The sequence below is a fragment of the Hemiscyllium ocellatum genome, chromosome 26 (genome assembly GCF_020745735.1).
Source record: "Hemiscyllium ocellatum isolate sHemOce1 chromosome 26, sHemOce1.pat.X.cur, whole genome shotgun sequence".
Classification (NCBI taxonomy): domain Eukaryota; kingdom Metazoa; phylum Chordata; class Chondrichthyes; order Orectolobiformes; family Hemiscylliidae; genus Hemiscyllium; species Hemiscyllium ocellatum.
In genome coordinates this window covers 697,253-722,411 of record NC_083426.1, presented here as the reverse complement: position 1 = coordinate 722,411, position 25,159 = coordinate 697,253, and the positions used below count along the sequence as shown (strand labels likewise).

At 40.1% G+C, this 25,159-nt stretch overlaps 1 protein-coding gene across 1 annotated transcript in view; it reads left to right on the top strand.

Moving 5' to 3' along the window:
* The window catches only part of slc16a4 (solute carrier family 16 member 4), a 105,524-nt gene extending 103,360 nt beyond the window's left edge, over window positions 1-2,164 (top strand). Inside the window, exon 10 of the mRNA XM_060845107.1 lies at window positions 1,478-2,164. Within this exon, the coding sequence (XP_060701090.1) occupies window positions 1,478-1,731 (254 nt within the window). The 3' untranslated portion in view covers window positions 1,732-2,164. The remainder of the gene's footprint in view (window positions 1-1,477) is intronic.
* Window positions 2,165-25,159: the final 22,995 nt, after the last annotated feature.

Below are 25,159 nucleotides of genomic sequence, written 5' to 3'. Positions count from 1 at the left end.
TTAGCTAAGGGTCTGTATTAGGTTTATTCACTCAGAACATGTCCTTTGGTGTCTGGTGTCCCAACAGCTCATTCAAATATAGGACTAAACTGGGCAGTTGGCAAACATTATATCACAGTATCTCATTGCAGTGTTTAGTATCACTCCAAAACCAATCTCCTTACCTGCCTCCCACAGTCCTGTATCAATCCCAAACTAATAACACTACCCATTTTCCCCCTCTCAATTCAATTTCAATTCTACACTAATTCCATTACCCCAGACTGTCTCCACTGCCCTGCATCAATTCCATACTAATCCCACACCTTGCTCACCACCCCTCCCCCATAGCCCTCTTTCAATATGGAAATAATTCTACTTCCCTTCACAAATGTAACATACTTTGATTTAATTATATTGTTTGATATAATTCTTCTCACCAGGTTCCATCAGTAGAAATGATTTTCCTTTTCTCTGGCTCAGAATGATGTTTCTAAATTAACAGGTCAAGGCAGTGGGGCCTCTGTTGACTGCCTGCCTTTTCTCAATGATTAGCCTTTGCACCCTTGGAGAAGCAGCACATGGTGTTCACCTCAAAGCCTCGCTGCCTTTAGAGAGAAACTGACATCGTGGAGAATACAGTAGTTTATTTTCCCATCCAACACCATTTTGACTTAGACCCTCCCCCTCACTTTTGATGGTTTGCATCACTCTGAACTGGCTACCTAGGTGTTTTACTGGGTTTTTTCTATATTCATTTGTGGGATGTGGGCTTTGCGGGCTGGTCAACATTTATTGCCCCATACCAAGCCCTTGACAAGGTGATGGCGAATTGTCGTCTTTAACTACTATCTACCACCAGGTGGATTGCTGCAGTTCACTTAAAACCCCCCACCAAACTTATGACCATTCTGATGGTGGGAAAGTCACTCAGGTAGTGTGTGATACATAACACGATAGTTCCTTTCTCGTGTGATCTCTTATTATAAGAAATCATGTAATAGCCCCACCATTTAAATTAGTGGGGCTGGAGTCACATTATAGCCAATACAGGTAAGGAAAGTTCACATTCTACAAAAACTTTTCAACTGCATTAAAGTAAATTCGCATTGAAGAAATGTGTTATAGCAGAGGGAGCTGTATAAAAATAATCTTTTTTTAAATATAGTTTTAAACATTTTAAGGCTCTACAGCAATAGTTTCTAAAGTAGCCAAAAACATTTTCCCAGCAAATCTACACTGTAGCTCACCATTTTTTTTAATCACAGGATTTCAATTGGCTGGGCAATTCGGCAAACTGGAGAGGGTGAAGCTGGTGGTTCGTCAGTGAACTATCATAATCCATCTCTGTGTAATAAGCATTACCTCAAAGGGTTTCAGAGGTTTAGGTGGGTTCAAGGTAATGGGTGTGTTAATGGATAAGAGCACTTTATAACAGACAACAGTTCACTAGATGTGTTTAACTTGTAAAACTGACTATGTCTTGCAAATTTTGTAGGTTGGCTGTATGACTACACACAGACCTACGATTGCTCTTTCTACCTGGCTGGTGTGTGCTACTTGCTGTCTTCTGTTTCTCTGTTTCTGGAACCCACAGCACGTCGATACAAGGCAAAAAAGCAAGCAGAGACTCTTACAGTGAAGATGGAGACAGTAAAAACTGTCACTTGTGGAGCTGAATGTCATAATGGGCAAATTATCACCCCATCTGATATAAGGACTGAGAAGCTCGAACAAATTAGCTCCGTGTAAAGAAGATTGCTTTACTGAACAAGGATTTGTAATCTCTACGATGCTGGGAAAGAGTCACTTTTTTTTATAGATATTCAAGAGTCAGGATTTAAAGACAAGTTTTTTTATTTCAATGCAATTCACATAAAATTATATTTGTGAATATTAAAGGCAGAGGAGCAAGATCAATTTTTAATATTTTGCATTCATGTTGTTATGAAATTTAGGTACTGCCAGGGAATCTCCCAACAAACTCTCACTGCATGCTGATGGACAAAGTAGTGCCTGAGGACAACAAATGTACCTCCTTCCCCCGCCTATGCTTTTAGGGAGACAAGCACTCATACTGGTCACAAGTGTAAATATTTTTATAGCTGCACCCATTAACATGAATCTTTAAAATGAATGAGGAAGTACTGTTTTCCATGGTTATTGTTCCAGTACTTCAAATGTTCACAACCACCTTGTGCTGAATTTTGGCAATTAATTTGACAGCAATTACTATATAATTAGATGCAGAGTTTAGAAATTTCCATTTATACATCATCTTCAACAGTAATATTTCACCATGCTTCCAGACATCTTAGAGAAAAGAGCTCATTAATGACAAACTCTCAAAAGCAAGGAATGGAAAAGAGACCATCAGGAAAGAACCAGTGGGGTTTGGATTACAACCCAGATAGGAGAGATTTTAATGGATCACACTAGATGTAGAGATTACTGAAAGAGGTTTGGAAAACACTGGAGAAGGGAAAGTCAGACAGGAGGGGGGTGTGGCACAAGTTCTGTGTGATAGGTTTTCTAATATGTGATTTATACGTGTGGTTCGCACTGGTGTCTCACAGTGCCAGAGACCTGGGTTCAGTTCCCGTCTCAGGCGACTGTCTGCGTGAAGTTTGTACATTCTCCCAGTGTCTGTGTGGGTTTCCTCCCACAGTCCAAAGATGTGCAGGTTAGGTGAATTGGCCACGCTAAATTGCCCGTAGTGTTAGGTGAAGGGGTAAATGTAGGGGAATGGGTCTGGGTGGATTGCTCTTCGGATGGTCGGTGTGGACTTGTTGGGCTGAAGGGCCTGTTTCTACACTAAGTAATCTAATCTAATATAGGAGGGGATCAACAAATAGGAGTGGTGTTGAGTTAAATGAATAAAGATAATTCGCAGCCCAACTTCTGACAAATATCCATTGTGCATCAGTGTGGACATCCAGTTGCAGTCATCCTTTGACCAATACAGGGAAAGTAGTGGTTGCAGATGCTGGAGACTAGAGTCAAACACTGTGGTGCTGGAACAGCACAGCCAGTCAAGCAGCATCAGAGTAGCAGGAGAGTCGACGTTTCAAGCATAAACTCTTCATCAGGAATGGGAAGAGCTTATGTTTGAAATGTCAAATCTCCTGCTCCTTGGATGCTGCCTGACTGGCTGTGCTTTTCCAGCACCACAGTTTTTGACTTTGGCCAGTACAGTCCAGTTAGGAATAACAATGCCATGACCAACAAAATAATTGGTATGAAACCACCCAAAAACTCAGTCCCCATTAATTTGTTTAGAACTAGTACAGCAAAGGGACTGGGCTCGAACTCTCCCAGATTTGACAGGTGACCACTCATACATTGTGGAATAGGTGGTTGTTGTAATTTCTGAAACGAATAAGCGTCACAATAGAAATCTTTGACAAATAAATTCTTGACAATTAGACACATTTCATCTTGGAGGCATTTTCATAAATTGAACTTTTATTTCCCATTAAATCGATCCAAAATAATGGGCAGTGATCATATTTCTTCTTTGCCCAACACAACAATACCTTTTAAAACTGTTGAGAGTTCATTGTAGATTTTATTGTATATAAAATAAAATTAAATAAACTTCATTGTTTCCTGAGAAATGCATCAGTTCTGCATTATTGCTAAAACAATGTTCTGGTTGTTCAATAAGCCTCTTAGAAAACAAAAGATAATGGGACACTGGAATACTTGTTCAGATATTTCACGAATGGTGTCCTCCACAAAATTCTGAAGAAAACCTCGAAATAGATTGAAGGTATGTTCTCATACAATGTTATTTACTCACTTTGGCAATGGTTAGATCTGTCTGGATTTGTTTCTTTTTTCCCTTTTCAGTACTCCACGTGGTCAAGATCTTTTTCATCCAACTTTTAAATAAGGTTTAAGCAACTGTCCCATGCAACACAAGCTAGATTTTCACAGATTCTAAATTCATTTTCACCTCCTGGAAAAGTTCTATAATATCACACAACAGTTATTTTTACAATGTTGTCAAATAAATAAGCAAACTTGAAATACAGCAGCTGAAAGTCAGCCTGTAATAAGAGCTTAACACTCAACATGACGCACAAACAGATTGCAACAGCTGCACATATGAATGCAGCAGTAACGATTACTGAAAATGACAGTAATATCTTGGGAACAGCCAAGCAGTTATTTTCTGCAAATATTCATTGCATTTTAACCTCACTTTGGTTTAGCTGAGTCATAAGACTCTTCATTGAAGGGAAAAATTCAGAAACTCACTTGGGACTGTTTCCTTGGCCTGGGCAGGATCTCTGTCACTCACTAACAGGCTCATCTTTAAACACCTAAATTGACTCGATAGTCTCTTCCAAAAGATGATTAAACTAACTCAATGCATCATCCCTTCCCTCAGCAGGTACAGTAGTCTAGTGGGTGTGATACTTGACTGGCAAACTCAGAAAGGGGTTTTAAAATCTCACCAGGCAAGACACAAAAGCAAGTTGACTAAATGTATTGATCATACAGCCTTCCAACATTAATTCACTGTCCTTGCTTTCATAAATTAGTGAACTGATTCCAGAAAAACAGCCAAAATCTCTATTGTTGAATGAACCCAACAGAATGTTTTCACCCTACAATAAACTTAACCCACGCTTTTGGATAATTCTGTACCCTAAAGGATGGAAAACACTAACCTGTCAGTGTTGTTCAAACCTCAAACAAACAAACAGCTGTCAAGAGTTGCTGAAAGATACTGAGTACAGAATACCAAAATTAATTATTTACACAATTTCAGTTTCACTATTATGGAAATGAAAAACCTGTGAAAGAAAAACTAACAAGGATCCTGCAAGTTCAATTACACAACCAGGGATTGTTATTAACTATAATTAGCTCAAGACACACAGCGTTTATGATTTCTACAGGTTGCTTAGAAAAAGCTAATGCAGCTTTCAGCTGGATCACAAAGTTTTCCAGTTGTTTCAAATCTGTGTAAATATAACCTAAGAAAAGGACCAACATGTTTGTCTCACAAGCACTTTCTAAAGCCTATTCTTTAACGCACAGAGAGAAATTTTCACCCAGTTCCAACCAGGTTCAAAATTGAAAATGCAGCAACTTTTGACATATATTTCAAATATATGCTCAAAACACATCAATAACAAAAAGTGATGAAGGAAAGGAGTCATTCTCTGAGGGCTATACAAATTAATATATTTCAGAATATAATTCATTCTCATTTCTTGATTACCCACCTCTGTAACATTACTTACGGTCCTCCTTTAACACATTTGTTGCTGAAATCCTCATCTACTCCTGTTAGCTTTGAACGTCATGATTTCAATTGTCATAATAAAATGGCAACAAATCTACATTGACTATCTTTCTTTTAGCAGAGAGTTGTGAATGCGTGGAATGCGTTACCAGTTGTGGTAGTGGAAGCAGAGTCACTGGGGACATTTAAGAAACTGCTGGACATGCGCATGGATAGCAGTGAGTTGAGGGGTGCATAGTTTGGGCTATTTATTTTACATTAGGATTAATCTTTGGCACAAAATCATGGGCCAAAGGGCCTGTTCTGTGCCGTACTTTTCTGTGTTCTATGTTCTTGACGTAGAGTAATTATATGTCTATCCCTAACGTCAACATCATGTCCTTCTCCTCAGTGAATACTGATGCAAAGTATTCTTTAAGAATCGCACCCATTTTCTCTGACTCCATGCATAGCTTTCCGCCTTTGTCCTTGAGTGGGCCAACCCTCATTACCCTCTTGCTCCTTATATATGATTAAAAGACTTTGGGATTTTCCTTAATTTTGCTCATTAAGGTTATCTCATGACCCCTTCTAACCCTCTGAATTCCCAGTTTCAGATTGGTCTTATATTCCCGATATTCTTCCAAAGCTTTGTCTGTCTTCAGTCGCCTAGACCTTATGTATGCATCCTTTTTCCTCTTAGCTTGTGGTTCCCTAATCTTGTCATTTCTATCCTTCATTTTCACAGGAACATATTTCTTCTGAACTCTAATCAACCTCTCTTTAAAAGCCTTCCAAATATCGAATGTGGATTTCCTTTCAAACAGCTTTTCCCAATCTACATTCCCCAGCTCCTGCTGAATTTTGGTATAGTTGACGTCCTCCCAATTTATTACTCTTCCTTTAGGACTAGTGTCGTATTTGCCCATAAGTATTCTAAAATTTATGAAATTGTCATCACTATTCCCAAAGTAATCCCCTATTGAAACTTCAACCACCTGACCAGACTCATTTCCCAACACTGGATACAGTATGGCCTTTTCCTGCGTTGGACTATTTCCATATTGCTCTAGAAAACATTCCTGGATGCTCCTTACAGACCTCTAACACTAAGTGAATCCCAATCAATGTTGAGGAAAAATTAAAATCTCCCATCACCACCACCCTGTTGCTCCTACATCTTTCTATGATTTCTCTACATATTTGTACCTCTATATCACATTTGCTGTTGGGAAGCCTGTAGTACAATCCCAAAATTGTTACTGCACCCTTTCTATTTCTGAACTCCGCCCATCTTACCTCACTGCTCAAGTTTCCTGTAGTGCCCTCCTTCAGCACAACTGTGATATTTTCTTTGACCCCTTTTACCTCCCTCTCTATCTCACCTGAAGCATCGATATCCTGGGATATTTAGTTGCCAATCATGTTCTTCCCTAAACCAAGTCTCAATAATAGCAATAACATCATACTCCCAGGTACAAATCCAAGCCCTAAGTTCATCTGCCTTACCTACTATACTTCTTGCTTTAAAACAAGTGCACATCAGACCACCAGTCCCTCTGCATTCATCCTCTGCTTCCTGCCTACTCTTCTCCTTAGTCATGTTGACTTCATTATCTAGTTCCTTATAGGCATTAGTTACTATCTCCTTCCTGTCCACCAAGCTCCTCATTTGGTTCCCATCCCCCTGCTACATTAGTTTAAACCCTCCCCAACAACGTTAGTAAAAGTTGGTTCCAGTCTGGCCCAGGTGTAGACTATCTGATTTGTAATAGTCCCACCTTCCCCAGACCGGTCCCAATGTCCCAAAAATCTGAACCCCTCCCTCCTGCACCATCTCTCAAACCATGCATTCATCTGATTATTTTATCATTCCTACTCTGATTAGCATACAGCACTGGTAGCAATTCTGAGATTACTACCTCGGAGGTCCTACTTTTTAACTTGGTTCCTAACTCCCTAAATTCTTCGTTTAGGACCTCATCCTATACTCCTAGATTCCCATGCATGTCAATGCTATTAAAAAGGTACTGCCACTTACAGTATATTTCCCTCCTGCAATAGATCTCCCAAAAATGCAGCACCTCACATTTATCCAAATTAAATTCCATCTGCCATTTCTCCACCCAAGTCTCCTGCATATTGATATTCTGCTGTATCCTCTAGCAATTTTCCTTAATATCAACAACTCCCCATTTTTGTGCTGCATGCAATCTTACTAATTAGGTCACCTACATTCTCCTCAAGTCATTTATCTTTATCACAAACAACAGGAGTCCTAGCACTGATCCCTGTAGAACACCACTAGTCACAGATCTCCAGTCTGAAAACACTCTTCCATTGCTACTCCGTCCTTTATGACTATGCCAGTCCTACACTTATCTTACCAACTCACCACAGATCCCATGTAACTTTGCCTTCTGCATGAACTGGCCATGAGGGTCTTGTCAAAGGCCTTGCTCAAGTCCATATATACAATATGAGGACCTCACTTAAAGCATACAAAATTCTGACAGGGCTGGACAGACTGGATGTATGGATGAAATTCCCTCTGACTGGGGGGAGCAGGTATCTTAAAACAAGAGGATGCAATTTCCAGATACGGGGTACACTATTTTGGCCAAAGATGAGATTTCCTCACTCAAAGGGTGATATATCTGTGGAAGCCTCTACTACACAAGATGATGGATACAATGTCAATGAATAGATATAAGAAAGAAATAGAAAGATCTCAAGATGCAAAGGCATCAAGGGGTCTGGGGAGGAAGCGTTGAGGTAAAGGTTTACCCATGATTATACCGAATAGCAAAGCAGACTCCAGGTTGAATGTCTTACTCATGCTCCTAGTTTCAATGTTTCTCAATAATTTGTTAACATGCTGTTTGTCTCTAAAGAACATGAATATAGGTTACCCAAAAACATGCTCATCATTCCCTGTTGAATTCTCTTCAGACCCATTTCTAATGCGCGAGTAAGATTCTAACATCATGACCCCCAGAATTCAGAAAGAGACCAAAACTTAACCAATATTATAAATACAGCCATGCTTATGGCCAATAAAATAATCATGAGCCTGGTTCTGAACTTACCTGTAATCTGTGTGCCTGATCTCTGCAAACCTCTAGCACTGTATTTATGAAATCAAAATATACTTGCTGCCTCACAGCACCTGTAGACCCGGGTTCAATTCCCGACTCAGGCGACTGACTGTGTGGAGTTTGCACGTTCTCCCCGTGTCTGCGTGGGTTTCCTCCGGGTGCTCCGGTTTCCTCCCACAGTCACAAAGATGTGCGGGTCAGGTGAATTGGCCAAGCTAAATTGCCCGTAGTGTTAGGTAAGGGGTAAATGTAGGGGTATGGGTGGGTTGCGCTTCGGCGGGTCGGTGTGTACTTGTTGGGCCGAAGGGCCTGTTTCCACACTGTAAGTCTAATCTAAATCAAGTGTGCAAAAGTACCTTGCAAGTGAGATTAACGTGGAGCATGCTAATATGCTAGGGCATTTTGAGATCTAGAAAGAAGAAGTGGTGTTGGATTTCCTGAAGAGAATGAAGCTGGATAAGTCCTCAGGGCCTCTAACCCAAGTTACTGACAAAGATAAGTGAGGAGAATGTTTGGGCCTTAACCAAGATCTTTGCATCCTCACTAGCCACTGGCAAAGTCCCTGAGGCCTAGCAAGTAGCTAATATTGTTTCTCTGTTAAAAAAGGGAAATAGGGATAATCCTGGAAGCTATGGACTTGTGAGCCTCACATCGGTGGTTGGGAAACTATTGGTGAGAATTCTTAGGGATAGGATTTACACGCATTTAGAAATGCATGGCCTAATTAGGGACAGTCAGCATGGCTTTGTGCAGGGCAGGCCATGTCTTACCAACTTGATTGAATTTTTCCATGAGGATAGAGCAGTGGATGTTGGCTACATGGATTTTATTAAGGCTTTCAACAAGGTCCCTCATGATAGGCTCATCTAGAAAATTAAGGTTCATTGGATCCAAGGTAACTTGGAAATGTGGATTCAGAATTAGCTTGCCCTTGGAAGGCAAAGGGTAGTTGTGAAAGGATGTTTTTCCTGGTTGGAGGTCCATGACTAGTGATGTTTCATAGGGATCCATACTGGGCCCTTTGCTGTTTGTGATATATATAAATGAATTGGATGAACATATAGATGGGCGGATTAGTACGTTTGCAGACGATTCAAAAATCAGTGGAGTTCTGGATAGTGTAGACGGCTCTTAAAGGATACAGGGGATACAGATATGGGTGGAGAAATGGCAGATTGAGTTTAATCTGGGTATATTTGAGGTGCTGCACTTTGGGAGATCGAATGTGAAGGAAAAGTATACAATTAATAGCAGGATTCCAAACAGCATTGATGTAGAGAGGGATCTTGGAGTTCAAGTCCCTGGAAGTGGCCACACAAGTAGATAAGGTGGTCAAGAAGGCATATGGCATGCTGCCTTTATTGATCAGGGAATTGAGTACAAGAGCCAGGATATCATGTTGCAGTTTTATAAGATTTTGGTTAAAATACACTTAGTGTATTGCATTCAATTCTGGTCGCCACATTCTAGGAAAGGATGTGGAGGCTTTGAAGAGGTTGCAGAAGAGGTTTACTGGATTAGAGGGTATGAGCTATAAGGAGAGGCTAGAAAACTCAGGTTCTTTTCTCTGCTGTAGCAGAGGCAGAGGGGAGACTTGACATAAGTCTATAAAATTATGAGATGCATAGATAGGGTTGACGGTCAGAATCTTTTCTCCAGAGTTGAAATGTCAAATACTAGGGGGCATGCATTGAAGGCAAGAGAGGGGAAATTTCAAAAAGAGATGAGAGAGACAAGTTTTTTTTAAAACACAGAGAATGGTAGGAATCTGGAACGTGCTGCCAGGGTTAGTGGTGGAGGCAGATATGTTAGGGGCATTTAAGGGATTTTTACATCAACACACAAATATACAAGGAATGGAGGGATATGTACCAAGGGCAATCAAAAGGACTTAGTCTAATTTGGCATCATGTTCAGCACAACATCATGGGCCGAAGGGACCGTTCCTGTGCTGTACTGTTCTATGTTTTAACATGAACAGATTTCCAAGTGACCTGATGTTGGTAAACTCTTAATAAACACATTTTGACTGACAAAATATGCATAAGTAGATGAAAGCAGTTTGATTCTGCTACTGACGCAATTAAATCCAATTTAAATTTTACATCAATAAACATGGGATTTTTGGGGGAGGAGATGATGTGGTGGTACTGTTACTAGACTAGTAACTCAGAACCAGGTAATAGGAACCCAGGGTCCATTCCCACACAAAAATTAAAACAAGCATGGAATTTGAATTTAATTAAATTTGGATTAAAATATCTCATGATGAACATGAAGTCATTGTCAATGGTCGCAAAAACCCATCTGGTTGACTGATAGCCTGTAAGAAAGAAAAACATCATCCTTACCTGGTCTGGCCCACATGTTACTCCAAATGCACAGAAACATGGTGGACTCTTAACGTCCCTCTGAAGTAGATTAGCGAACCATTCAGGTATATTAATCACAAAGTTTCAAAATAAATAAAGAAAGAAACCAGAGGGACCAGCTGACATCAACTAAGGTAATGGAAATGACAACACAAACTCCATCTTGTGAACGCTAAAAAGTCCTCTGTACTAACATTTGAGGGTTAGTGCCAACATTTGATGAGCTGTCTCATAGACTAGACAAGTAACAGGCTGACATAGCCATACCCTACAGAAAACGTCCCAAACACTATTATCATCAACCCTGGATATGCCCTGTCTCACTGGTAGAACAGACCCAGCAGAGTTGGTAACACAGTGATATATTCAGGTTGTAAGCTTGCTTGCTGAATTGAAAGGTTTGTTTTCAGATGTTTCATCACCACACTAGATACCATCACCAGTGAGCCTCCGGTGAAGCGTTGGTGTTATGTTCCGCGTTCTATTTACATGTCTTGGTTTCTTAAGGTGGGTGATATCATTTCCAGTTCTTTTTCTCAGAGGATGGTAAATGGGGTCCCAATCGGTGTGTTTATTGATGGAGTTCCGGTTAGAATGCCAGACCTCTCGGAATTCCCTTGCATGTCTCTGTTTAGTCCGACCCACGATGGTTGTGTTGTCCCAGTCAAAGTGATGTCCTTCCTCGCCAGTATGTAAGGATAGCAGTGATAGAGGGTCATGTTTTTTGGTGGCTAGTTGGTGTTCATCTAACCTGGTGGCTAGTTTTCTGCCTGTTTGTCCAATGTAGTGTTTGTTACAGCCCTTGCATGGTATTTTGCAAATGACATTAGTTTTGCTGGTCATTTGTGTAGGGTCCTTTAGATTCATTTGTCGCTATTTAAGTGTGTTGGTAGGTTTGTGGGCTCCCATGATGTCAAGGGGTCTGAGTAGTCTGGAAGTAATTTCAGAGATCTCTTTGATGTAAGATAATGAGGCTAGAGTTTCTGGGTGCACTTTGTCTACTTCTTTAGATTTGTTGTTGAAAAATCGATAGACTGTGTTTATTGGGTACCCATTCTTCCTGATTACGCTGTGTAGGTATTTTTCTTCAGTTATCTGTATTTCCTGGGTGCTGCAGTGCGTTGCGGCTCATTGGAAATAATGTCCTGATGCAGCTCCATTTGTGTTTGTTGGGATGATTGCTTCTGTAGTTAAGTATTTGGTCTCTGTGTGTTGTTTTTCTGTGATGCTGGTTTGAAGTTCTCCATTAATTGTTTGTTCTATGGGGACATCTAGAAATGGGAGTCTGTTGTCATTCTCCTCCTTTTCTGTGATTTTTATGCCAGTAAGGATATTGCTGATGGTGTCGTGAGTTTCCTCTCATTTGTTCCATTTTGTTATCATGAAAGTGTCATCCATGTAGTGGACCCAAAGTTTGGGTTGGATAGTTGGAAGGACTATTTGTTTGAGTCTCTGCTAGGGAAACATACTAATGGCATTCTGTTCATTTATTTTTAGGTGTTATTACTGAATATGAAGTGGATGGTGAGGCATAGGCCTACTAGCTTGAAGATGTTGTCTTTGCTAATGAAGTTGGCATTGTCTGGTGTTTGCGTTCTTGGTTTCTCTAGTACTGCAGTCAGTGTTTCTTTGGCTAAGTTCACATAAATTGATATGAACAGTGCTGTTATGTCAAAGAAGACCATTATTTCATTCTCTTCTATTTTGGGGTTTTAATCGTATTCAGGAATTATTGGGTGGATTGAATAGAGTGGCATGAATCTTCTATTAGGTATTTCAGTTTTCGGTGGAATTCCTTGGCTAGTCTATATGTTGGTGTTCCAGGTAGTGATACCATGGATCTGAGGGGAGCCCCTAGTTTGTGTACTTTAGGTAGTCCGTAGCAGCGGAGTGTGTTGGATCCATCCGGTTTCATTTTTTGGAAGTCTGTCTTGTTTAATTGTCCTGGTTTCTGAACCCTTTTCAATGTGGATATGATATGGTTTTCTAGTTGTGGGGTCGGGTCTATCACCATCTGTTGGTAATTGTTGGTATCCGCAAGCAGTGAGTTCACTTTTTCAATGTACAGAACAACCTCAATTATCCAAATGAGATGGGTGGGGAGTATTTTGCTCAGATAACTGATAACATTTTTACAGTAGCTTGAGATCTTGTTTGGATAATCAGAAATTTGGATACTTGATGTTTGGATAATCGAGGTGGTTTTGTACTCTGTTCAGTTTAGAATGACAGTCATGTGCCTTTTGTGTGCAGGTAGGATTACAATGTTTTTGTCTTTTTTGAGTCTTTCTAGGGCTTTCCTTTCCTGTGTATTGAGTGTGTTCCCTTTGTTTTTCCAGCTTAGTATTGGGGTAACTGTCAGTCTAATGGTCTGCTCGGTTTCTTCTGTGAGCCCGCTGTCCTTTTGCATTGATTCTAAAGCTGCTGGGAAGCGAGCAAACTTACAACCTGAACTTCAATCTGAGCTACATATCTTCTCAAAAATCGCATATAGTGGTGTATAGTCGGAAGGGTTTTGCCCTGTGAGTAATCATCATTTATTCTGGACCTCATGAAATCTCATGACATCAAGTCAAAGCCGAGCAAGGAAACGCCCTGTTGATTACCATGTACCATCCCACTTTGGCAGATGCATCAGTATCCCTCCACCTGAACACCCCTTGAAGAAAATAAAACACAATGCAACAAGGGTGCAGAGTGAAGTCCTCTGCCCACAGTAGATGTCCATTAATAACAAGAGCTGGCAACACCATTACTGAATAAGCCAGTCAAATCCTAAAAGACATTGATGCTGGACTGGGTCTATGACAGGTGATAAGAAAAGAACACACTTAACCTTATTCTCACCAATCTTCCTGCCGCAGATACATCTATTCATGATCGTATCATTAGGTGGCAGGTGGCTCAGTGGTGAGCACTGCTGCCTAACAACACCAGAGACCCGGGTTCGATTCCAGCCTCGGTAACTGTGCAGAGTTTGTAATTCTCCCCGAGACTGCGTGGGTTCCCTCCAGATGCTCGAATTTCCTCTCTCAGTCCAAAGATATGAAGGTTAGGTGGATTAGCCACGGGAAATGCGGGGTTATAGGGAATAGGTAGTGAGGACTTGATGTGCTGAATGGCCTGCTTCTGCATTGCAGGGATTCGCTGATTCTTTCGGAAAGAGTGACCATTGTACAATCCTAAATAGAGATAGAGATAAAGTCCTGACCTCTGTCACGTTGAAAGGGACAAACTTTAAAACAGACCTAGCAACTTGAGACCAACCATGGGCTGCAGCAGGTCAGCATCAGCTAAACTATACTCCTGCACAATCTGAATGGCCTGATTACCATTACCACCAAGCCTGGGGATCAACTCTGATTCAATGGAGAGTGCAGAAAGGCATGCCAGGAGCAGAAGGCACATCTAAAAATAAGGTGTCATCCTGGGAAAACTACAAGATTACTTGCACATTAAACAGTGGAAGCAGCATGCAATAGACAAGACCATTCAATTCTGGGTCTAAAACATCAGATCAAACCTCTACAGTCCCACCTCATCCAGTCATGAATGAATGAACAACTCACTGGTGGGTGTGGGTCAATAAATACTCCCATTTTCAATGACAGGAGACATGTTCATAGAACATGAACATTGCTGGCGGCCAGTATTTATTGCCCGTCCCGAATGTCCCTTGAGAATGTGGTGATGAGCTGTGTTCTTGAACCACTGCAATCTAGAACCACTGCAATCTACATGCTCTAGGTTGATCCACAACATATTTAGGGAGGTAATTCAATTTTGACCCAGCAACAGCGAAGCAATGGTGATTAACTTCCAAGTCAGGATGGTGAGTGGCTTGGAGGGGAACTCGTTCCCATGTATCTGCTGCCCCAGATGGAAGTGGTCATGGATTTAGACATGATTTGGAGATGCTGGTGTTGGACTAGTGTGTACAAAGTTAAAAATCATACAACACCAGGTTATAGTCCAACAAGTTTAATTGGAAGCACACTCGCTCCGAAAGCTAGTGTGCTTCCAATTAAACATGTTGGACTATAACCTGGTGTTGTGATTTTTAACCATGGATTTAGACGGTACTGTCTCAGGATCTTTGGTGATTTTCTGCATTGCATCTTGCAGCTAGTACACACATGCATCTGAACGTCAGTGATACTTGTACATGGTGCCAAATCAAGCTGACTGCTTTGTCCTGGATGGTGTAAAGCTTGACTTTTGGAGCTAAGCTGGACACAGCGATATAAATATCACCTGCAACTTCCCTCCCAAGCCTCGCACCATCCTAACTTGGAAATCTAGAGAGCAAGGTGCTAGGCGCACAAGTTCAAATCTTGTGGAATCCCAACAATTCATTATTTTGAATATACCACTTTCCTCAGTGATAGTGAACATGGCAAAAATGCAAAAACTCAAAAATACGTAAAAACTCATCTAGTTCACTAATGCCCTGTAAGGAAGGAAACAAGCTGGACCATACCCATTCTGACTTGGAAAAGATCCACGGCGATGAGGTAGCTGTTTAACTACTTTTTGAAGCAAGCAAATGAGTTCAAGGTCAATTAGGGATAGCAACAAATATTGGCATTGTAAGACATGCCTACATCCTATTAAAGAACAAGAAAGAAATAATGATCATTCTTCATAATTTCTGCTCTGGTGCATGAAAATCAACACAATTAATGATGATTATTCTTGCATCTGGATTAAAGTATCCTTTGGAATAAATACAGCAGCAACTTGCCTTACCTCAAATGATTTCACAGTGAACCAATAAGAAACCTGTGGATTACTTAATTACAGCATTACAGAAATTTCATTATTGACATTAAAAAGTTGGAGGGCGTGCATGAGAGAAAGAGAGCAAGTGTGCAAAAGACGGAGAGCAAGTGTGTGAAAGACAGAGAGCAAGAACGACAGAGAGCAAATGAGTGATATGGCAACAGAGTGACAGATGAAAAATGAAATGATTTAGTTTCATGTAAATAGTGATGCAGAGTTGGAACAAATTTAGAAGGAGCTAAAAACAATGAAGAATGCAGGTGTCACTTACCAGCAAGCATGGAGTTAACAGGTAATGCACAGTCAAGGATGTTATCATAGCCACAGTCCAGCTGATTATTCAAAATTTCAGTTCATAGAATGGTTGGAGTCATCTCACAGATAGAAATACACCAATAATATAACTCATTGCACCTTCCACAGATCAATGCAAGCAGCTGCAGGAACAGAAGTAAAAATGCATTATATCTTTGTTCCTTCAAAAGAATTGGTGTATTAATGGGCAATTCCAATGCTGAATTAGGAAAACATTCTTTTTTGGGAGAGTTGGTATATAAAAAAAAGAAACACACTCTCCTATACTTAATTATAGTATCGAAAATAAACATGATCGCATAACATACCTCACACTTTGGCGGTTACATGCATACCTTTTGTTTTTAGATTCAACAATATAGTTTGACCAGAATATCAATTCTGTACTCAGGCTGTCGTCAAGATGACTCTGCCTCTCAAAAGTTTTTGAATTGAATGATGTATTGTCACTTGTATTTAACAAATAAATAATGAAAGGGTAAGGTCAAAGCTGCATCGTTGCATCTTCAAACAGCAAAGCTAACATCACAAAGTGACTGCCTGGAGCAAACCATTAGCTTGTCACTGCACACCGCTGATTGACATTTCAGAACCATGTTGAGGAGCTAACACCAGGCAGAACAAAGCAACCATCTTAAATGTATACCCCACCAACTGTTTAATACCCTCTCTACAGTATGTATGGAGTGCCTGCGCATACTATCCACAAAAAGCACTGCATCAACTCACCAAGGCACTTTAAACAACATCTTGTAAATACTTAAGCTATAAATCAACCATCAATCAAGAAAAGGGCAATTGATTCATGGGAACACTAACACTGGCTTGTTGTGCTCCACATTTCTCAGCATCCTGACTTGGAACCATACTGTTGTTCCTTTATGGTTTATGGATCAAAATCCCGGAGAATTCCTTTTAGCAGCCCTGACACTACATGGTCTGCAGGAATTCAAGACAGCAGTTCACTTTCTCAGGGAAATTTGGGTGGAAAAGTTTTGCTGGCTTTGCTAGCAAACAAGACCTGGTGCCATTATCACTGGACTGTTAAAGTTCTGTTAATGGATACCTGTGAATGTTCTGGGGACCCACTTCAAATTCACCACAACAAGTAGTAATTTGAATTCCATTTCAAGGAAAAATCTGGAGACGAGATGATGACTATGATTCTACTGTTGATCATCAGGGAGAAATAAAAAAACATCTGGTTCACTCATGTCCTTCCAGGAAGGAAACTGCAGTCCTTACTTTATCTGGCCTACATGTGACTTCACATCCACAACAATATGGTTGACTGTGATTCTTGAGATGTTTGTCGCTCAGGTTGTAAATCTGCTCACAGAACTGGTAGATTTGTTCTCAGACATTTTGCCACCATGCTATGTAACATCATTAGTGAGCCTCCGGTGAAGCACTGGTGTTCTGTCCCACTTTCTATTTGTGTGTCTTGGTCTGTTCTGGTGGGTAATATCACTTCCGGTTCTTTTCCTGCGAGGTTGGTAATTGGGGATGTAGCAACCTCAGGAAAAGAACCAGAAATGATATCACCCACCACAACAGACCAAGACAGGTAAATAGCAAGTGGGACAGAACACCAGCGCTTCATCGGAGACTCACTGATGATGTTACATAGCATGGTGACAAAATGTCTGAGAACAAATCTACCAGTTCTTACAACCTAAGAAGGTTGACTTTTAACTGCCTTCTGGGCAATTAGGAATTGGCAATAAATGCTGCCCAACCAGCACTATCTTCATCCCATGAATGGATTAAAAAGGAAAATAACATCTCTTGAAAGGTGAAGGCTTTTATCCAGCATTATTCTACTAGTGCTCACTCAACCAGCAGCTCTTCAACCTTTATGCTCATTTAACTAAACAATAAATTCCACTTTAACGGATGCTATGGTCTTTAGCTTAATATCATCCTTCGGGAGAAAAGCATACCAGGTCCAATGTGGTAAAATATCTTCCCCCTACATGCTCCTTTGACAAATCTGTAATCTAGGTCACTTTGTTATTGATTTCTCAACCAGGTAAAAGAAATTCAGTGTCATTTCTAAGACTATTTATAATTCTGAAAAAAAATCTCTTAGCTGTTGCAGCTCATTTAAAAAAAAAATTCCAGAAAACATCATTTTGGAATCCAGTGACTGAGAATTTTAAGTTATGACATGCAACTGCTGTAGCGTGGTTAGCAAGATCAAGTAGCTTTGGGTGTCTGTTTCTCAAAGGTCTCGATCACTGGGGTTTTCATGACCCCATGTCAGTTTCTGTTCTAGACTTACTGATCAAGATCAATCATGATTACCCAAAAAGCTTTTATTACTGCTGTGTCATCTGACTACCAAAACAGTACAAAGAAAACCACTTAAACCTTGCCCTAATGCAAAGCTTTTTCATCCTGTCATTGCTAGGTTTCAAGTTCTCACACTACTTAAGATTTGCTTTAAAGTCAGGTTACCTATTCCCTAGTATTTTGATGGATATATATTTAGATGCCAAAAATACCAAATCACAGACATAGAAAAGTTAGATTTTTTAAAATCAATTTCAGGAGAACTTTATGAAATTAATATCCATTAAACCTAGAGTTGTTATTTTGTGCTCAGAATGCAAATGCAGAATTTTTGTTCAAATGCGTAACAAATGGCGGTAATGTTGAAGCCATACGGTAGGTCCATTAACACCTAAAGGGCAGAAAGAAAAGACAGGTTTAATATTTCAGCAATGGATCTGTTGCAATGTTGAACTGAAGTAGATAACCATACCTAATTATTTCACGAAAGTGAGAAGAAAGAGAGCAAGAGCGAGAGAATGAGAAAGACAGAACATGCACAAAAACGATTGCTGGGATGCAGAGAGGCTACCTATAGGCCAATTAGTATTTGAACTTTAAATTTATCCTGCTCAATGTCAGCCACTAGGATGATCATAGGCTAAAATACTCTTGGTTATCAAGACGTTTGGGAGAAGTGATGGTTAATTTGAGAACTCTATGTTGAGATATTCAGCCAAGTTCTGAAAAATTGTGAATGAATTAGCCTGGGGGATATGACATTTAACCGAGACAAATAAGGGCAAAAAGTAAATTCTGTCTGTAAACTATATGCATAAGGCTAATTAAATAGTAACGTTCTACATAATGAAAACTTCAAAACACCTGGATATGCAGTATAAAAGGAAGTGATATCATTCATCACTATGGCTAATGTTAGTGCATACTTGATGGAACTATGATTTGAACATTACAATCAAATTTGATTTCCTGGAGTTTGTTTTAATTACCCTTGAGGGTGGGACAGAAGTCTTGTTTCAACAGATAAATAAAGGCAAAAGGGTATAGGTAGATAATGGGAGTATGGCATTGAGGTAGAGGATCAACTATGATCATATTGAATGGAAAAAGAGGCTCGATGGCTTAAAGGGCCTACTCACACTTCGATTTTATATCATCTTGTATCCTGAATTGGCTGAGAAGTTGATAAACTTTATCCATTCTAGGTAATACAATCACTAACTTAAACAGGCAACTTCATGCAACTATCCAAATTTCAACTTGGACCAATAGTGTTCAGTTATATTTTCTTATTCTATAATTTTGTGCTCAATGAAACTAGTAGTTTTCCCAATTTAAAAGTGAAAACATTTCATCTTTAACTGACTAGATCTCTCATCACCAAGTTTTCTCAACCAATCTTAGTTCCCACTACAAATCAGAAAAGTAGTAAAAAAATACTGAAAGTAACTTGCGGTACAAATGAGCCATCCTTGTATGACAGTATTGTCTACTTATATAGGGACAGTGCTGAATGCCAACTCTTTCACTTCTAAGTCAAAAGATTGTGGATTCAATGTCACACTTCAAAGAGACTTGAACAAAACGACCTACAATGAACCTCCCTGTACTGTAGCAAGGGACTGTCACACTGCAGATGCACCATCTTTCGGATACAGATCAAGTGATTGTCTCTCTATTTGATTGCTGACTTTATATAGGAAGCATCCAGAAAATGACCACTGCTTCTCCAGCTGAGGGCTATGGAAAATGAGGGGGATATAAGTAGCAAAAGGTTTGAGTAAATTATATACTGTAATGGTCAAGGCCAGAGGGGCACTGCATTGAGTTCCAGGACTAAAGGAGATAACTATGAGAATGGTAAGCAAATGGAGACTCCAAAACAGCCAGTTTCCCAGAACCATTTTGCAACATTGAGGCACTGAGCATATATTATGTCTGTTTGAGCCAGTTACAGCAATCAAAGTCAGTAAGTGGTAAGTAGGCACATCAATCTCCACATACAGCAGTCGGCTGCTGCAATCTTTAGCCAGAAGTTCCAAGTGGATGACCAATGTCAGTCTTCTTAAGTTCTCACACCACAGTTCCCAGTTTTCAGTCAGTCAATCTAAACGACATTAGAAAGCAGCTGAAGACATGGACATTTTGGTAACAGTACAGAAGACTGATGCCCCCTTTTTGTTCATTGTCCCCCCTTTCTTTCACTTACACAAAACCTATGTTTTCAATCAATCAATTTAGTTCTGAAGGAAGATCCTTGACCCAAAACATTAACTATGTTTCTCTCTCTCTACAGATGCTGCCTACAGACTTGCTGATATTTTCAACATTTATTTAATAATGCTTTACAATAACACAAATCAATTTCAAATTATTGAGAAAAAAAATCATTTATCATTACAGTAATAACACTGAAAAATTTATGAAGGAAGCCTGGAAACATCTTTCATTCTTTGAAAGGCTGACAATTTAATTTGCACAGGGACATTGCTCATCATTTGGTAATGATTTGATGCAACAAGTTGAACTGTTAAAAACACAGTACTCAAAATGAAAACTGAAGTGAACAGTATAAATAAATTAGTTCAGCAGAGAAATCAGTTCATGGAGCAGGAAGGAATTGATAGAGAAGACCTGGTTAGCAAGTTTGTGTACGACACCAAAATTGGTGGCATAGAAAACCTTCTTCACTATTTACTAAGATTACAAAGGAATTTTGATCAAATGGATCACTGGGCTTAAAATGGCAAATGGAGTTCAATCTGGATAAATGCCAAGTATTACATTTTGGTAAAACAAACAAGGGTAGGACTTATACAATTAATGATAAAGCCTTGGGCATGTTGTAGAACAGAGAGACCTAGGAGTTCAAGTACATAATTCTTGATGTTTGTGTTACATATAGATAGGGTTGTTAAAAAAGTATTTAGCAGCCTTGCTTTCATTGCCCACTTCTTTGGATAAATGAATTGGGAAGTCATGTTGAGGTTGTACAGGACATTGGTGAGCCTCTTCTGAAAAACAGTGTCCAGTTCTGGTCACCCAGTTCTAGGAAGGATATCATGAAGCTGGAGAGGATTTAGAAAAGATTTACCAGGATGTTGCAAGGTATGGAAGGTTTGAGTTATAAAGAAAAGCTGGATTGGCTGGGAATATTTCACTGGAGGTTGAGAGGTGGCCTTATAGAAGTTTACAACATCATGAGGGGTACAGATAGGGTTAATAGTAGATGTATTTTCCCTAGGATGGGGGAATTTCAAGATGAGGGGGCATATTTTTTAAAGGTAAGAGAAGAGACTTTAAAAAAAAGGCTTTTTTTTATTACACAGAGGATTCACATGTGGAATTGACTTTCTAAGGAAGTGGTGGACGTGGGCATAATTACATTTAAAAGACATTTGGATAAGTAAGTGAATAGGAAAGGTCTGGAGGGATGTGAGCCAGGAGCAGGCAACTGGGACTAGTTTCGTTTGGAATTATATTCAGCATGGACTGACTGATAGAAGAGTCTGTTTCCATGTTTTATGACTCTATGAGATGCCCTTTAAAAAACAGAACTCTTCACACCAGAAATAAATGGCTCAGCCATCCAAATAGCCTTTTCCTGAAATGCCTATGTACTTTCTATAATTTGGAAAAAGAACAATACAGCACAGGAGCAGGCCCTTCAGCCCAACAAGCATGCAGCAGCACAAAAGAGTTTCTAAACTAAAACTCTTTTGCCTCAACATGGCCTGTATCCCTCTATTCCCTGTTTACTCACAGATCTGTCAATATGCTTCTTAAACATTGCAATTGTATGTATCTCCACCACCTCCTCTAGCAGTGCATTCCAGGCACTTACCACTTAGTTAAAACAAAAAAAACTTGCCTTTCACATCTCTTTTAAACATTCCCTCTTTTACCTTAAACTTATTTCCCCTAGTAATTAACAACTGGCATGGACTAAGTGGCATATGACAACCCATGCTTCTCATAATTTACAAAAACTTCGATTAGGTCACCCCTCAGCGTCTGACATTAAAGTGAAAACAAACCAGGTTTGTCTAATCTCTCCTCATAGCTAATACCCTCCAATCCAGGCAACATCCTGGTTAACCATTTCTGAACCCTCTCCAAAGCCTACATACCATTCAGGTAATGTGGCGACCAGAACTGAACACAATAACCCAATGTATCCTAACTAAAGTTCTGTACAGATGGAACATGTCTTGCCAATTTTTGTACTCCATGCTCCAAGCAATGAAAGCAAGCATGCCATATGACTTCTTGACCACCTTATCCACTCAGGTTGCCATTTCCAGAGAACTGAGGACCTGTACACCTAGACCCCTCTTATGTTGATGCTAATAAGGGTTCTGCCATTTATTTTATACTTCCATCCTGCATTAGACTTTCCAAATGCATCACCTTGCATTTGCTTGGATTAAATCCAATCTGCCATTTCTCCATCCAAGTCTCCAACTCATCTCCTGCTGTAACCTATGGCAAGCCATTTCACTATTCACAACTCCCCAGACTTTGGCTTGTCCACAAACCTACTAAGCAGACCACATAAATTCTCCTCCAAAACTACATATATTACAAACAACAGGGGTCCCAGCACTGATCCCTGCGGAACACCACCAGTCACAGATTTCCAGTCAGAAAAGCAGTCTTCCATTGGTATTCTGTCTTCTATGACCAAACAAGTTCTGTATTTATATTAGCTTTCCATGGATTTCATGCAACTTCACCTTTTGTATCAATTTGCCATGACAGACCTCGTCACAAGCCTTGAAGTCCTCCATATAGACAACATCCACTGTCCTGCCAAATCAATCATCTTTGTCACTTGCTCAAAGAACACAATCAAGTTTATGAAACACAACCTCCCTCCACACAAAGACATGCTGCCTATCACTATTATGTCCAGATGTTTTCAAATGAGTGTAAATTCTGTCCCCAAGAATCTTCTCCAATAAACTTCCCCCTCCATTGACAGAAAACTCACTGACCTGTAATTTTCCCGATTATCCCTGTTGCCCTACTTAAACAAAGGAACAACATTTGGAACTCTCCAATGACTAAAGAGAGTATGAAGATTTTGTACAAAGCCCCAGCAATTTCATACCTTACCTCCCTCTGGGATAGATCCCATAGGGTCCTAAGGACATGTCTATTGTAATGTTTTTAAACACCTTTTTTCTTCAAAATACCAATATCCCAAGAATATCAACATACTCCACTCTATGCTCATCACCCACCACGTCCTTCTCTTTTGTGAATACCGATACAAAGGCATGCACCATGAGTGACCTCTCCCACTTTGATATCCACGCATAAATTCCCATTTTGTCTTTGAATGGATCTACTCTTCCCTTGTTCGCTGTCTTGTTCCTTATGTATAAGATAACTTGGGATTTTCCTTAATCCTGTTGGCCAAGGGCATTTTATGGCTCCTTTTAGCCCTCCTAACTCCTGTTTAAGTTCTTTCCTACGTTATTTATGTTCTTCACAGTGTCACATGGATGCAATGTTAGTGGTTGACTGTACAAAAGAGAGAGAAATGCAGAGCGTATGACTGGGGACAGATGTCTGCCAGTAAAGGGATGGCTAGAGACTGGCAGTCCTCCAAAAATGAGATAATGAGAGACAGTATATTCCTGTTAGGTGAAAAGAAAGGCTGGTAGGTGTAGGGAATATGAGATAACTAGAAAAATTAGGTGTTGGTTAAGAAAAAGAAGGAAGCATATGTCAGGTATAGACAGGAGAGATCAAATGAAAGCTTAAGAGTATAAATGCAGTAGGAGTATACTTAAGAGGGAAATCAGGAGGGCAAAGCAGGGACATGTGATACTTTTGGCAAATAGGGTGAAGGAGAATCCAAAGTGATTTTATAAATACATTAAGGACAAAAGGGGTAATTACAGAGAGAATAAGACCCCTTCAAAGATCAGCAAGGCTGCCCATGCACGGAGCCACAGGAGATACTGAGTATTTTGCATCAGTATTTACTGTGGAAAAGGACAGATTTAGAATGTGGGGAAATATATGGTTACATCTTGAAAAATGTCCATTTTGCAGAAGAGGTGGTGCTGGATGTCTTGAAATGTATAAAAGTGAATAATTCCCCAGGACCTGATCAGTTGTACACTAGAATTCTGTGGGAAGCCGGTGAAGTGATTGCTGGGCCCCTTGCTGAGGTATTTCTATCATCGATAGTCACAGGTGAGGTGCCGGAAGACTGGAGGTTGCCAGCACGGTGCTACTATATAAGAAAGATGGTAAGGAAAAGCCAGGGAACTACAGACTGGTGAGCCTGACATTGGGAGTGGGCAAGTTGTTGGAGGGAATCCTGAGGGACAGGATTTACATGTATTTGAAAAGGCAAGGACTGTTTAGGGATAGTCAACATGGCTTTGTGTGTGAGAAATCATGTCTCACAAACTTGATTGAGTTTTTTGAAGTAACAAAGAGGATTGATGAAGACCGAGCAATAGATGCGATCTACATGGACTTCAGTAAGGCTTTCAACAAAGTTCCTCATGGAATACAGGGAGATATAGCCATATGGATACAGAACCGGCTTGAAGGTAGGAGAGAGAGCGTGTTGGTGGAGAGTTGCTTTTCAGACTGGAGGCCTGTGACCAGTGGTGTGCCACAAGGATCGGTGCTGGGTCCACTGCTTTTTGTCACTTATATAAATGATTTGAATGTGAACATAGGAGGTAGAATTAGTAAGTTTGCAGATGACACCAAAATTAGAGGTGTAGTGATTACAACAGGGTCTTGATCAGATGGGCCAACGGGCTAAGGAGGGGTGGATGGAGTTTCATTTGGATAAATGCGAGGTGCTGCATTTTGGAAAGGCCAACCTTAGCAGGATTTACACACTTAATGGTAAAGTCCTGGGGAGTGTTGCTGAACAAAGAGACCTTGAAATGCAGGTTCATAGTTCCTTGAAAGTAGAGTCACAGGTAGATTGGAAATAAGGAAGGTGTTTGGTTTGAAGCTGAAAATGTGTTGCTGGAAAAGCGCAGCAGGTCAGGCAGCATCCAAGGAGCAGGAGAATCGATGTTTCGGGCACAAGCCCTTCT